The sequence below is a fragment of the Physcomitrium patens genome, chromosome 12, assembly GCF_059467195.1.
Source record: "Physcomitrium patens ecotype Gransden chromosome 12, ASM5946719v1, whole genome shotgun sequence".
NCBI lineage: Eukaryota > Viridiplantae > Streptophyta > Bryopsida > Funariales > Funariaceae > Physcomitrium > Physcomitrium patens.
This window is the reverse complement of record NC_143421.1, coordinates 15773017-15789062: the sequence shown is the minus strand read 5'-3', so window position 1 is coordinate 15789062 and position 16046 is coordinate 15773017. Positions and strand designations below refer to the sequence as shown.

At 38.1% G+C, this 16046-nt stretch overlaps 2 protein-coding genes across 3 annotated transcripts; both read right to left on the bottom strand.

Annotated features, from left to right (window-relative positions):
• Positions 1-282: 282 nt before the first annotated feature.
• LOC112289372 (CASP-like protein 4C1) lies at positions 283-3177 on the bottom strand. 2 transcript variants are annotated; one of them, XM_024534530.3, is made up of 3 exons: positions 1827-3177; positions 1189-1512; positions 283-1081 (listed from the first exon to the last, which is right to left on the bottom strand). In XM_024534530.3, exons 2-3 carry the CDS (start codon positions 1425-1427, stop codon positions 721-723), a joined length of 600 nt encoding a protein of 199 aa, XP_024390298.1. In that variant the 5' UTR covers positions 1428-1512; positions 1827-3177; the 3' UTR covers positions 283-720. The 2 variants fall into 2 exon arrangements, with proteins under 2 accessions (XP_024390298.1, XP_024390299.1); XM_024534531.3 differs by having other exon boundaries at positions 1189-1498; positions 1827-2902.
• Positions 3178-10629: 7452 nt separating this feature from the next.
• On the bottom strand, positions 10630-15674 carry LOC112289377 (heparanase-like protein 3). The gene is made up of 9 exons (XM_024534540.3): positions 15054-15674; positions 14145-14181; positions 13690-13876; positions 13208-13350; positions 12779-13012; positions 12355-12544; positions 11923-12048; positions 11569-11671; positions 10630-11341 (listed from the first exon to the last, which is right to left on the bottom strand). Exons 1-9 carry the CDS (start codon positions 15336-15338, stop codon positions 10958-10960), a joined length of 1689 nt encoding a protein of 562 aa, XP_024390308.1. The 5' UTR covers positions 15339-15674; the 3' UTR covers positions 10630-10957.
• Positions 15675-16046: the final 372 nt, after the last annotated feature.

The window sequence follows — 16046 nt, the reverse complement described above, 5'->3', positions numbered from 1 at the left end:
GAATTACAATTGCATTAACTATGCATTGTAAAGCTTAGCTTGGCGTATTGTTCATTATGAAATGGGAAAGAAACCCGAGGACTCCGGCGATCAACTTTTTGTCCTGCCAATTCATTACGGGCCTGATCACATGCGCTATTTTGCTTTTCTCTCGGATTGAACTGCGAAACTGGGCTACAGTCGGCGCGTTCTTTTTCACTGTACAGAGAATGCAGCCACCTTACGATAGGTAAACATCAATGAAGAAATGGACAGAAGACAATCACTGATGGTGGAGGAAAATCAAAGAACACGCACGAATTGGAGATTTCTTTCTTGTGAAAACGAATTAGTGTGTCGACTAGACACAGCCACTGATGGTGGCTACACCATCGAAAATGAACACTCCCTTGCACGGGGCATAATAGACATCTATCAGAAGCAGACTTGTGCTACAACAAGTTAAATCCTGTGAGACCCGTAATGGATTATGCTGTACCAACACGAGAAGCCGTCGTCCTTCCTGAGGCGGGGGCGAAGTCGCACCCAAATGTGCTTCGGAGGCCGAAGCTTGTGTGCTTGCAGCTTTCTTGGAGCGGAGACTTGATGAATGCCGGGTGTGACGTGTGAATCTCGAGGCAGACGAGTAGCAGTAGCGGTGGAGGTTGTTCAAAAGGAGCATACCAATGGTCGGAATTGCAATCCTTGCGCAAGTTGTGACGTGAGTTGGGTAAGTGATCTTCAGGGCAAATACCATCTGGCAACGCGTAACCCTGTCAGGAAAGACGACAGAGCGAGGAAAAGGAATGCACCAAAACCCATAGCGATCGACACCCGTGCTTGAGTACAATAAGCCCCTGCATCCGAACAGTAGTATTGTCCCTGAATTAGGGTGGAGCCTGATTGGAGAAGCTGCGCCATGGCGATACCAACGGAGTTTGCCGAGAAAAGAAGACACGCGAAGCCTTGATCGTGGCCGTAGTCGAACCAAACTTGGAAAGTCTCGGGCAAGAGGAGTGTACCCCGCGAGAGAGTGTACACGGCCAGCCATGTCTCCACGAAAGAGTACACACAGATGATGGCGTTCACGGCGAAGACATACCTGCAATTTGAAGAGCAATGCAGATTCGCCGTGGCGTCAGAAACAATAAACACAATCATGCCATTGGGACGAATCGAAAAAGGGATGGAATGAGAGCGAGGGCTTACCGAAAGGGATCAAAGTCATGCCACGCAACCTCCAGATACTGCGGTGCACTTCGAATTTTCTGCTTGTTGGTACCCATCACAAGGACGGCTGCTAGCGAAAAGGAAAATGTGAGAAGTCGAAAGACGAAAAGCATGGTGTTCGAGCGCCGCTGCTTCATTGCTGCGGTTTTCCCATATAAATGCACGTCTGGGGTAGAATTCAAGGGGCCAGAGTCGTTCGCAACAGAGCCGGATTCCATCGTTTTGGAAGCTTTCCAGCGAGTGCCGAGCCAAAAAATGGTATGTCTACTCCCTGTCTCTGTCCTCAGGTCTGCCAACTCACAGCTGTGAGAATAACCATTATCAGCGGCGAAGGACACTATCAAGATACAACTGGACCTGCTATCTTATCTGGAGACACCGAAGGAATTCTTCTCCCGCACGTGATCAATAGAAAAGTGCGACAAATCTCTCAAGCTATTCAGTCATGAAAATGTACAGCAACCTTGAAAAACTGTAACGACTGTGCATTCTGACACCAGCGCACCAAAACGAATTCTCCGAGTTAAGTGACAGAAATCAGTGTGCACACAAAAGAGATCTCTGCAAGCTAACTTGAGGTATTTAGGGGATGCCACTCGATTTCGAGACCAGCGCACCTGGATTAATTCACTTGGTTGAGTGACAGGAACCAACGTACAAACACTAGACACCTCTGCAAGTTCGATGGAGATTTGAAGAGAGATGCTGCTTGAATCAGGTCCACAAGTCGAGGGCGGAGCATCACAGAGGCATTCTTATAGACAAAAGAACGGAGAGTATTGGCCCAAAAGTGCGTCTCTCCCGGACATCGGCGGTGGCTAGCGAATAAAGTGGCGCAGAGCCGAATTTGCTGAAGGCTGGCTGTGCGTGCGGAGAGTGGGAGGCCCCGCTCGCAGTTATGAACCTCAACAACTACCCGGCGAAGCTGTGACTCTGTGCCTATGGATTGATTCCTCCCATCCTGCGAACTGCCTATGCACTGAACTCCATGAAATTCGATTCAATCAGCAATCTATCGACACTCGGGTGCAGCCCCACATCAAAGAAAAGGCCCTGAGAACATTCTTCATGCAATCATCAATCTGCATCCGACACTGTACCAACTCAGCAGCAGCCAGTGTTTTATCCTTTGGAATTATAAACCCATCCAAAATTGGGTAAAGATACCACCACAACGCAGTACTTTGAATCGCACCGATCATTCATTGAATTGGGGAGGGGGACAAACTCCAGTTCTGGGAAGCCATTCCTGTCCTCCAATTTCTGATTTCCCTTCTGCTGTTTCAATCCCAGTCGTCGACCGGTTGCACCCACATTGATGCTCGGCTTTCTGTGGAAGGTTTAAACTGAGCAAGCTCGGATAATAATCGGATTGCGTTACAAACTACCCCTTCGGCACGGTGCACCTACGCTTTTTGAAGCAGGCACAATGTCGCGTAGAAACCGCTGTTCATTGATGGAGCATGGGCAATATGTCAATGGTCAGCTTTATCATTCAAAAGAAAGACTCCTAAAACTAACTTCATGATGCCACAAGGAATTGCGATTTTTAGCAAGAGAGGAGCAAGTCGCCTCCTCTGGATTAGCAAACGCACTGGCCTTGCAAAAGTACACCCTAAATTTCGGAAGTCGAAGCGAAAAGCTTTAGTGGGAAGGAGCTTTTAGGTGAAGAAACTGCCAATTCAAGCATAAAAGTCACCCGGAGAGCGGCTGATATTGGGCTTCCTGCGTATTTTGTCCACCCCAAAAGCACGCTGCTCTCACTTGTCACAACGACATGATTGTGCTGGCAACCCAATTCCGCAATTCATTGAGGCTCATTAGCAAACCTTGGTGAAAACGAATTCCACCACCTTGGCTGCGAATTCGGCTCACGATTTACGACGCGAAATTCTTTTCGGCGTTGTAAGCCCGCTTTTTTCTTCTCGAGCTTCACAGAGTTCGACCAACGATTCCGGACGTGCTGTTCGTGTGAGTTCCCAGTATTCCCAACGAATTGTTGTTTCAAGATGTCTGCGGTGAAAAGTGATCGTGTATATTCGGAGCTTCCAGTCGACGATGCGAAGCAGCTCGTCCGTAAGGATGGCCCGTCAGAGCCCCTCTGACGCCGACGTCGGCCGTTTGTTCGTCCAATTATCGATCATTTCGTCCACCCGTCCGTCCGTCTTCGACGCCTCTCGACGAGTGAAAAAAAAGTCTATGCAAACAATCCTGGTAACAGAAGTGTTGATATGCCTTTGCAATGTTAGCTAATTACTAGCTTTTTTCTTTTCTTTTCTTTTTTTTGAAAATTTACATAATTATAAATAATTCTAATTATCAAATTTTTATTTATAAATTAATTATTATTAACAAGTGGTGGCTCTCCTTCACGGTATGTCGCACACACATAGAAAAACTTGCCTTGTAAATCAAAGCATATGTCCTATAAAGTCAAACATATATTGAAGGTCTTATAGAACATCACCACGTAGCCCCTAGTTGGATAGTATATATAGAGATAAGAGTGAAGTCTTCTTCACTCTTGTCAACTCCTTTCTTCCTTCTAGTCTAGTTTCAAGAGTCTAAAGTTTTCTTGTCTTTTGGCAATAGGCCATTCTAGTTTCTTTTTAATATATGTACTTTCTTATTACTATTTTGTCACTTTTTCTTTGACCCAAATTTCATTGATTTATGCATCATCTTCCAATTTATGTCCTTGACAGATTGACGAGAGTATACTTATAATATTAGAGCTTTGTCTTGTTTTGATTAAGAGTGGATTACCCATTTTTCATGATAAGACATAAGCATATTAGAAATTGTAGATTATTCTCCTCTAAACTGATATTGTTGTTAGTATTTTTTATTTTATTTATTTAATTTTTTTTTTATCTTCAAGTCATTTCTTTTATTTATCTTGAGTGGTATTAGATATTTCTTTGAATGTTATTATGGAAGAGCTTGTTGAAATGAAGAGTGCAATGGTACAAATGCAAGAGCAATTGAGGGAGTTGATGCTTGCAATGCGTAAACTTAGCTTACCACCACAAGGATCAATAAGAATGGCAAGAAATAAGGATATAGAGTTGATTAGAGCTGCATCAACATGTGCACTAAATCATGTACTTTCATCCACAGTAGAACATCCTTCAAGTGTTAGAGAACGAAGAGTTGCCTTGTCTGAGAAGTTTGATGGTACAAGATCCAAATTTTGAGGATTTATCAATCAAGTACAATTTGTGATTAAATTTCAACTTCAAAGCTATCTAAGTCCAAGATCACAAGTTAGATTCATTGATATACTTCTTTCAAGTTCAGCACAATCGCGGTTTTTTATCTTTTTTGAACAACGAGATCTAATATTGGATAATCAGGATGCATTTTTGGTAGAATTTTGGTCCATGTATGGAAAACATGATGCAACTCATATTGCAACCAATAAGATCCATATTTTGTGACAAGACAATCAATTTGTAACATTATATACTTCACAATTTTGACAACTTACAATTGATATCAAGTAGAATGATGTTGCATTTATTAACCAATTTTTTTATGGATTATAATATAAAGTAAAGAAATTGATGGTCAACTTATCTGTTCTTCAAACATTGAGTTAAGCAATTGTCTTTGTTGTAAAGAATGACAATCAATTTTTTGAATTTTGATTTGAGAATTGCATAAGTGGGCCTCAATGTTATTACAATTTGATGGCAACACCAATATTTCTTCAATATATACATTAAAAAATAGAGGATATGTAAATTGATGCAATACATTTTAATCTTCTTATCGAGCAAGAAAAGACTTGTCGCCATATTTGTAAGAAAAAACTTGCTTGAAGACATTTATCAAGAAGGATTGTGCTTATATTATAGAGAACCTAAACACACTAATCAATATTGTCCAAAGAAGCGACAAAACTACAAAATGAGGAGCACAGCTATCAAAGAAGACAATGTGTTGAAAAATAAATTTGTCCAACTACAATAGGGACCGTGCGGCTTAAATCTTGTACAATTTTTAATGAAGGTCCTATCCTCTCTTCAAAACCCTCTTCTTCTTTTATAATACATGTGCATTTAAGACCTAATAATTATAAAGCCTATGCCTTGATAGATTTAGGAGCCTCAGCTTGTTTCTTAGACATAGAATTTGTTAAAAGTCATAAAATATCGTTAGTACAAAAAACTAAATCTATTCATGTAGAAGTCATAGATGGTCGTCTGTTGTCTTTTCGAGATGTTATTCATGAAACACTTCCTATAGATGTTGCAATAAATGGTCATAGTAGTTGTGTAATCTTTAATATAATTAGATCTCCCTCTAATCCAGTCAGTTTAGATTTATCGTAGTTAAAAAAGTATAATTCTTATATAGATTGGATTTCTTGTATTCTTGACTTCTTTAGAAATATAACTAAGAGTGAAATTAATCTAATAGAAATTCATAAGTCTAGTACAATAAAACCTGTGTTTGTAAGTGTGCAAGCTTTCTTGTATGCTACAAAAAAAGGATCATCTTGTTTCATTTACACCACAACTATTTCTAATGATGCAAAAACTCCAAGTGGCATTCCAAGTCAATATCAAAAATTTCAAAATGTATTTGAAAAGAAGAATGTGGATACTCTTCCAGAACATTGTCTCTGTGACTGTTCAATTGACCTTCAAGAAAGAACACAACTGCCATTTGGACCAATCTATAGTTTATCACAGAACAAATTAGTTGAATTCAAAGAACATATTGAAGAAAGTTTAGCCAAGAATTTCATACGATATTCCAAATTACCAATAGCAGCTCCAATTTTATTTGTAAAAAAAAAAAGATGGATTATTGCAGATGTGTATTGATTATTGAGGATTCAATAACATCACTATCAAGAATAGGTACCTTCTACCTTTGATATTCAAACTTCTGGATCAACTGAATCAAGCTAAGATCTACATAAAAATAGATCTACGAGGCGCATACAATCTACTACGTATTAAAGAAGAAGATGAATGGAAGACTACATTTCAAACATGGTCGTCTTCTCGCTGTCGTATTACATGTTGTCTTGCTCAGGAATGCACCGGGTACCTAGTTGTAGAAGATGAGGTTGTATTTCACAAGTATTCAAGAAAGTTTCACTCATACAAGAAGAATATAATCTGAATTTTAATTAAAAAGTCCTAAAATACTCTTCTTATTAGCCTTAACCTTACATAAATCCCAATTACCTTGTTACTTTCATATTTAAGCAATTTAGATTTTTCTTGTAAGCCCCAATTCTAATTAGTGAGCTTTAACAAGCTGTAACATCCAATCCAACCATCCACTTGATGTAAAATTTTGCATGCAATTGTCAATGTAAGTCTTCTATATGCTCAAAATTTTTTAGTCCAATCCAACTTACAAATTGTGAGAAAACCTCCAAAAATTGCACCAATGTCACTTGGTTACCAACTTGAAAAGTAAAGTAAAAATCCCAGCTGTGATTTCTTCCTTTTGAAATATTAACTTTGACTCAAAATTGGTGTACAGCTTGATCTTCAAGTCCTTCAATACCATGCCAAATTTCACTTTGATCCAATTGGTAGATGTCAAGATATCATAGAAATGCTACCTAACCTCAAACTGCCAACTTCTGAAACTATCTTGTGCTAAAAACCAAATATCTCTAAACTACACTGTTAGATTATAACAAAATATTTTATACCCTTAGCACACCCAATAATCCAAAAAATATCAAATTTTTAATTATAGATGTTACACTAATTACACAAACTAGCCAAAATTGCAAGTCTTAATTATATTATATAAAAACCAAATCACTAATACAAATCCTAACTTTGAATAACAATTTTTAAGTCTTCAAAAATCCTCCAAAAACAATCCTTAAGCCTTTGAAAAGAACTTTAAGCTAGCTCTCAAATCCTATCCTTCGATCTTCAAATGAATCCCTATTTTATCCTAAGCCATCATTTTTGTAGCCAGAGGTTTGATTTTAATCATGTCTCATAAACAGCCAACTACCGGGTATCAATCTAATCTATCCTAAGGATTTTTTAGCCCAACCTTACTCTGAACTTAATCCTAGTATCAACTATATTAATTATTTACCTCTTTTAACCTAATTTTATTAATTTATGGTCTTTCTAAGGTAGTAGAAGAGTCTCTACAATGTAGAATTACTAACTAACTTTCAACTTACTAACTATTAAGATAAGAAAATAATCTAAGGGGCTTATATAAAAGCCATGTTTAGACACCTCAAATTATAATTGAACTAAGATAATTAGATATTAATTAGAAATTTAATTTTGATTATAATTTCACTATATAGTCGTATTACATCACGACATCGCCCTAGTATTGGATACTATCGATGGTTGAGAGGCCCTATTAACAATCTTAAAAGAGAATAAAGATTTGAGTATGTGACAAACACAATTTGTTGCATCATAGATTTTCTCAACATATGATGATTGCTTCTAGTGAAACTTCTTCTTAAAATGGAGGTAATGTCATGGATATACACATGTAAGCTAGTAATTACTTATATAAATAAATAGAAGTAGATAAAAATAGATAAAAGTAAGTTCATTCTATAATATCTTCTAAAAAAGCTTCCTAAAGGTTCATAGACGTTGCTTTGACTTTATAGGTGTCCATTGTTGACTATTAGGTTAGAAACTTGGTTAACAAGTTAATCATGTGCCATACATATTAGTAGCTTGAAGAACAAGCTAACTATGTGCCGTATACATAGAAAAACTTGCCTTGTAAATCAAGGCATGTGTCCTACAAAGTTAACACATATTGGAGGTCTTATAGAACATCATCTCATATCCCCTAGTTAGTTAGTATATATAGAGATAAGAGTGAAGTCTTCTTTACTATTGTCAACTCTTTTCTTGCTTCTAGTCTAGTTTCAAAAGTCTAAAGTTTTCTTGTTTTTTAGCAATAGGCCATTCTAGTTTTTTTTTTAATATACGTACTTTCTTATTTCTATTTTGTCACTTTTTCTTTAACACAGATTTCATCGGTTTATATATCATCTTCCAGTTCATGTCCTTGATAATATCCTTCCATCCGTTGATATGATCAAATTCCACTACACGCATTTGATAGCTTCTGTCTATGACCGCTTACCTCTTCAGATGTGGTTTGGTTGTTCATGGTTTTGATTATGTGATAGGCTTCAATGTATGGGATTTGAATGTAGATTGTGAGTATGATGTGTGTATTGTAAGGATTGTATGTTGTTGAAAGCAGATGAATACTATGGAGCCTTAAGTTGGAATTGTACTTCATTTGCATATGATGGTTTAGATTTATGTTTTTGCAGACCTTCACGATTCCATTAATCATGCTTTGTTTCTCTTTCTAATCACTTGTATTATGAGGTAGTTTATTATTAATTATTATGATATAGGAGTTAGCTGATGTTGACCTTTTTAAGGGAGTCACATCTCTTTTCATGGCTATACCTATAGTTGTAAGTTCATGGTAGAGATAACTTTTTTCATCTATTCTAAAGTTTTATAATCTTCACTCATAGCCTTTTTTGAGTTAGAATAGCATATTCTTTAAGTCTCATAGCAAACCTTATATTTTACCTATAAGTATTCTAAGATGGTAATATACCAGTTGTGGCTATTTATACCGGTGACAAATTATTATACAGGATAGCAATCGATTGTTGCATATCAAATGTGTAGCAAGAAAAAACGAGCACACAATGAGAGAAACAGGCCTTCTGCTTTGAAATGTAGCTCTAACTTTTGCCACGATGTTGGAAGTTAATCCAACACACATATTTGGAGGTAAGCCGCCGTAGGCAAAAGTCATACTTGAGGTGGTAAAACACAATTATATCCAAGAAGGTAAAATACAAGTCGAGCAAGTTTTTAAGTTTCAGTAATAGAATCAAAGTGGACACATAGAGTAGTTCATCTAGAATAGTATAAAAACTTGCTCGACTTGGTTTTCTATTAGCAAACTTGATACATCTTTTTCTCTTTCTTTCTCTCTCTATATATATATATATATTACAAACTTTAAGAACTATTTTGTGATCATTGCATAAATTTATGGAGAGTGCAATAAAGTATGTTTGATATATTTGATATATTTGAAATATAGAACTCTTGCAATTGGATCTTTTCTAAGTTTAAACGAGTAAAATTTACAAGTAAATTCCATCAATGATCTTAGATTTTTCAGCTATATCATTTGTTTTATATTAATTTATTTTAGAGTTATTGATTTTGTTTGTGCCTTCTGGTATAGGTTGTATTAGATGATGAGAAGAAGCTATTGTATATGATTAGTATAGAGTATGATTAATAGAGATCAATAACTTAATTGTTTGTAAAATTATTGCGAGAGATACAAATTTTTAGTTTTCTATTCTACTAGGATCCGATCGAAATTGATTCAAAGTCAAAAAGAGAGGGAGGATTTGCTTCTTCTTAAGCATTCCTGAAATTAACAAAGTACTTCTGAAATTTCAATCTTCAAGAAATTGTTAGGTTTCAATTACATAATTGTTCTAGATCTAATAGACATCAAAGAATTTTTCTCCAAGAGGTAATCATTTTCAAAGTAGAAGCACTACATTGATGACAAAAATGTAACTTAGACAAGTGAGATAGTGATGGCAAGTCCATTGTGACCTTGTAAGAAGCATTGGATTGCAAAACATTAGATCATTTTGTGATTGTGAACTAAACCAAGGCCTTTGAACATATCTTCTACTATGGATTCCAATGCAATACATTGGATAGGATGTCATACATAGGATAATTCTCATAAATTCAAGAGTAAGAGAAGTGGAATTTACTTAATGTTGAAAGAAATAAGAGTAGTGATACACTTAATAGCCACAATGTCAATAGTCATGTCATGTCTCTATCATTGACATTGCACATTCTAGATGAATTTTCATTTAATTGTATATACATTGATTTTAATGCTTCATTTGAGTCACACTTTCCATGACAAAAATACAAGTCCATCTTTTATATATGTATATATATATATATATATATATTCAATACTATATGAGAATATAATTTCAAAATTTTATTAATAAATAACTTTGAAACATATTGTACACATTGTGGTATCTATACTTGTAAATTTATATTTAATTCTTTTCAAGTATTTTATTATATATTTAATCTTTACTTCTCATTTAGTATTAAATAAACAAGATTCTCTAATAAATCAAGTGTACAAAATTCATGTCTTGTAATCTTTTTTGAATTGTTAGACATGGAAGTAATTATCTATTTCAAACAAGAAAAACTTGGATCTATTTTGCTTTATTAAGGGTTATAAATCATTATTAATATGTATAATTATTAAGATTTACAAATTGAAAACTGGCATTCAACTATGGGTATTTCAACATTTAGAAGGCTTCGAAAAAAGACTTGACACACAACATAGCCAACGAAGCTTTTTTCAAATGCAAATTTTCTCATGTTTCAATGTAATTGAGCACTATGCTCCACTTGTTCTGTCAAATTAATCGGCAATGATATCACTCTGCGGCTCAGGACTATCAGAACTAAGTCGTAATAATGGAATACAACCTTCAAATATTCTAAAGAATAATTCTACCATATACTGAATAGTTGCTTCATAATTGAACTCGATTAACTGGGGGGAGATAATAATAGAATATGAATAGAAGACAAAAAACACCTAGTTAGAGTGAAGGGTGAAGTGGGGACAGGGGCCAGGAGAAAATGTCGAGGATTCTGCGCCTGCGTCACCCCCTTTGTTGTGTAGAGCAAATTGAAACCTTTGCATCTGACAGAACTACGAAGACGATAGAGAGTGGCGGAATTGAAACAGGGGAGGAATTCTCCTTCACAACAGGATCCATGCTGGGAAAATCCCCAGTCGAAGTCAGCTCAAGAGGCACTCCGTTCAGCAAAGTAGTTTGACTATGAAGATCTTGCTGTGGAGCCGATAAATGATATTCGAATCTCACCAAATCAGGTCTTGAACCTTTGGATGTTTTTGGTATAAGTTGATACTTTAATTTCTTTTCACCATGTGACAATGGTTTATTCTTTGGATGTGATAGGAGGTTGGCTATCACGTTCACCGTGGAATTCGATAAATTAATCAGCATCATCGTAACACCATCCTGCGGGAAGTAACATGTGTTCATAGGTCATCTAGAATGGACAGAAAGTAAAAATTTGGCTAGGAAACTTTGACAAACCAGTAAGACTTTACGTGCGATGACGCTTAGGTCAGGGTTCTCAAATTGAATAACTCCAGCATTGTATTGTTCGCTGGCATCAGCAACGACCCAAATAGAAAGTGTGGCCCAAACATCAAGTACAAATGGAGTGATCTCTGATTCCATACCGTGGAGCCTTGCTGGCAATGTGTGTACGTTCTCAATTGAGGATATCCTTTTAAAGTCGTTCCTAAGACTTTTGTTCCCATCAAACGCTTCCATAAAAGTGCACTGCGATCATTTTTCAAAACCTGTTAGAATCTTGATGTGAATCTTTCTTCAAACTCTACGAATAAAGAGGAACTCCACAAGGTACGCTAACCCCCTGACATTCTGTATGGAATCTCCAATACAGATGGTCACCTGGTCTTCGAGATACTGCATGAAGAATCATTTGTGGATCACCAGATTATTCCCAACTTATGAAAAAGCAAGAACTCCCATCCACCATTACGAGGAAAGTTATGTTAAACGTTCCTCACCTGTACATATCTGGATTAGGTTTATAAGAAGTGGTGTTGAGCAGACCATAATTACCGCCGATCAGACTCTGACGGCAGTAAACCTTGTTATTGAAAGATGCAGCCATCCCTAATTGATCCAAGTACCTGCTCCACATATTGCATCACTATTACAATAGTAAGGGTCCTATTCGAGCATCCATAAGGATCAATTCAAGGAACATGAGAGAGTGCGCATGTAAAAAGTGCCTGTATTCCGTTAAGTGGTAGACATTTCGAACCACAAGCGTATGAAAGGACTGACATAATAGTTCTCTGAAAAAAACATAAAAAACTACAAATTAAAAACAAGGAACGAAATGGTCTCTCACAGTCACAGCAATCCAGCAGATAGAACTAAAAATCGATCCAGATAGAAGAAATGCAAATTGAGTGGTCAGATGCTGTACTAACCAGAAGCTGAAAACAAAAGCATCAGTTACAAGATGATGGCCGCTATTATATGCTCCACCTGCTTCACCCACCCAAGCTGATGCCGACGTAGCCGAGGTTTGAAGAATCTCCTGGACTGCACGAAAGTGACCTAATTCGTTGTCCAAGTAGGTAGAATTGAGTATCTTTTCGACCAGATCGTTGCTAACCCCTACATTGAGAGGGAATGGTTAGGTTCATATATACAATTCCGAAAAGGTGAGATTTGAATACCTATAGAGATTTCGAGGTAAGTTAAGAATAAGAAGTAGAATCGTAGTTTCATTACACAAGTCTAGAAAGAAAGAAAGAAAGAAAGAAAGAAAAAAGAAAAAAGAAAAAATTCAGCAGAGGAACTCAATCTCATGTAATTACATAGGTATTTGGCTCTGTCAAAAGAACAAACCTGGCCCAAGATTGTAAATGTGACGCGTGACTACGTCCACGACACCAGGACCTGACGCATTGAGGAATCTGGTGAACCACTGAGGATTGAAGAATCCATCCGGGGCAACCAGCAGAGGCCGCCGAGTAAAACCTTCATAAAGAGAGTCTATTATCAAACGAAGCTCCATCACATCTCGCGCATACTGCTCAGCAGAAATGGAAGTGCCAACACCATTTGCAGTGAGCTCATTTCCTGCGATTGCACATCAAATTAGCGAATGTTTTTCTATTAGCAGTCTTTGCATTTAATTCACACCGACAGCAGCAGCTTAATCATGCCAACGGTTGAAAGATTGATGAAAATTTTCTAACCAGTTCAATGCATATCTGCATCACACAAGAGAGTCGAAAGAGAGAGTCGAATTATTCCAATAGAGCAATTGATTACCCAATTCCCATGCGTCTACTTGAATGTCTTGGTCAATTGTAAATTTGATGAAATCTCGTGCGTTTGATGAATCCCAAGGACCCCATACACCTCCTACTTGAGGGCGATTGATCAAAGCATTAAGTCCAAAAACGGCGAGGGATCTGCAAGTGCGAGCAATTCAAATAATTAATTCCTTAGAAATAGGGAACTGGTAACCTATTTCAAAAGATTAAGACTCCTCAAACATTAACCAAGTTTACTGTTCCATCCACGGTCCAGACATAACGTTTTTTGATGACTTAACGCTGTTCCTTCCTAACAGGCACTAAATTGGACACTGATATGGACAAAGGTTGCCAGTGACCCTCAATCCATCGTCCCTTGCACATCAGAGCAGATACTTAGACAAGGAGTTGAAATCCAAGTGCAATACTATACTTGCAGTGCTAAAACAAATCACGTCGACTCATAGCCACTGAGGCAATTTAGTGTATTCATACCCGGTTTTAGAGAATAGCGTGTTGAGAGCAATCCATCGCTCCATCGACAAACAACCTTCCCGAAATCCAAACATGTCTGTTCCGTCTTTCACTATGGGCAGGCATGACTGTGAAGGACTTAATCCTATGTCGTAGACAATGTGATCTTGCAAAGTTCCTCCTAGCCGGATTCGGAAAGGTTGTAAAGCTGTGATTCCAATTAATCACATCAAGACCAGAGGAAGCAGATGAGCAAGCTTCTCGATCTGTCAAAATTTAGCAAAAGCGGTGCTAAAGGCTGTGAACAAAAATTTAAAACTCGATATAAAAAAGCTGCTTCATTGCCCAAAAATCCTTGCAGGCCACAGGTCTCTTCCTACAGAAAAAAGTTTCATGTCTAACAATGTTGCCTGCCTAAAAACACACCAAAAAACTGCAAAATGCGTGGGTGGATGAAAAGCACCGGGATGTCATACCTTTGAGAGACTTCTCTAGCAATGGATTAGCGAGATCCTGCAATGCAAGCACGGAGGTATGTCTTCGATCAAAAGCCATTTTGACGACATTGTTTCGTGCTTCATAGGCACGATGTACACAATTACATGTCTTTTCCAGATCTAGGTGGTTAGCATCTGCTAGCAATCGTCACTGCTTACAACAAGTAAAGTTGCGAATGAAATAAGGTAAGCCATCTTCCTGCTAGAAAATATACAGATCTTTGTAAACAAGCACAGATGGACTACGTAGAGGAGGATACTGCAAGCTAGTCTCAACATGTCGGGTCCTTGAGTTGATCATGTCAGTATCGGTTGCCATAAGGGCAAAGTGTTACCTCCTCTAGGAGTTAGTCCTACATCGTGAGTTCCAAAAGAAAAACAGTATCGCTTCCGATTCATTCTGTCTTGTCGTTAATTTATACTGCTTCTGCTTCAGCAATATTTCAGGTCCGTTAAGCCTCTGCATCTTTGTTGCTTACATAGGCCTAGAATACTTTGATTTGTGGCTGTCCAAATTAATTACTCAAATATGTTCTTCCATTCAGGTAGGACGCTCACATTTTTTTTACTTAAAGTTTTAAAAGACTTTCAGCGATGCACTTCTGACTCCATGGCCATTGAACAGAGCCCGGGAGTGGATTCGATGTTAGATGCACGCAACTACAGTAATACTCAACAAATAACTTTTAAACTATATTTTCGATAACCTGCAAACATGGTCGCGGACGATCTAATGACCTGTGATAAAATGAGAGTAATATGGTGGAGACAGTTGGAGCAAGTGATCATATTTCGTATACGAGGAAAAATAGTGACTCAAGGTCGAGGTCAACATACGAACAGGATTGAAAAAACATGTAAATAAAAAAGATTCTAAATTTGACTTACAAGGTTAAGGAGTGATGATTGACCCCAGGAACAAGTTCCATAGTCACATTTGTCAGGAGGCCACCAGTCCAACGTAGCACATATAAATGCCTCGTCTGTTGTAGCCAGAATAGCACTGCCTTCCACTTCAACCACAAGTATGCCATCATCGCCATCATTTTTCGCACAGCTCTTCTTGCTATTAGAACATGAATCATGCTTGGCGGAAGCGGACACAAGCACGGACACCCAAACCAACCATCGAATTAATCGTATAAATGACGGGTGCTCGTGCGTACTTTCCATCCTCACTTCAGCATAGCGGGCTCAAGGCCTAGCACGTACGGCAGTACTGGAAGTTGAGACGAAATTCGAACCTCAGAGAAACTGCATTTAGATTGGCTTCACCTCCCAGCTCCCTCCGTAAACTCGGCTGTATTTGTCCAGGTCTCACAGATTCTTATTCCCATGGACAACGTAAGTCTACAACCGCAGAGAATTCACGCACCGGCCGATTTATCATCTCGCTCGTCGACCATCTCCATTACAACATAAAAAAGATGTTTAGGAGAAGCTGGTATGCAATCAAGCTGTGCATTGCCGAGCTCCAATGTCACACTATTGACCTCTACAAGCTGCTCTCAGCCACAACAAAACTCCCCCGTCTTATTCCTCCTCAGAAGTGACAACGAATAGTCTTTCCTCCATAAGAATCCACCAGAAACGTTTCCCGAGAAATTTTCCAGGACGTCAACGCCGCAGGAATGAGAGAATCATGAGAGATTCACCTGAAGCTAAGCATGGCGCCGCTGTCTTCTACCACCACCCCCCTAGCGTTATGCGAGCCAGCCCCCTGACAAAGCTGGACCTAAGCTGCATGCTGCGATTCAGAGCTCCAAAAGCCTGACAGAATCAAGCTGGGCTCAAATTCAAATCACGTGCGCGTGGGAACTAGACAAGGGAAGAGGCGGGCGAGGGAAATTTGAAAGTGGAATCCGAGTATGTGTTCCTATG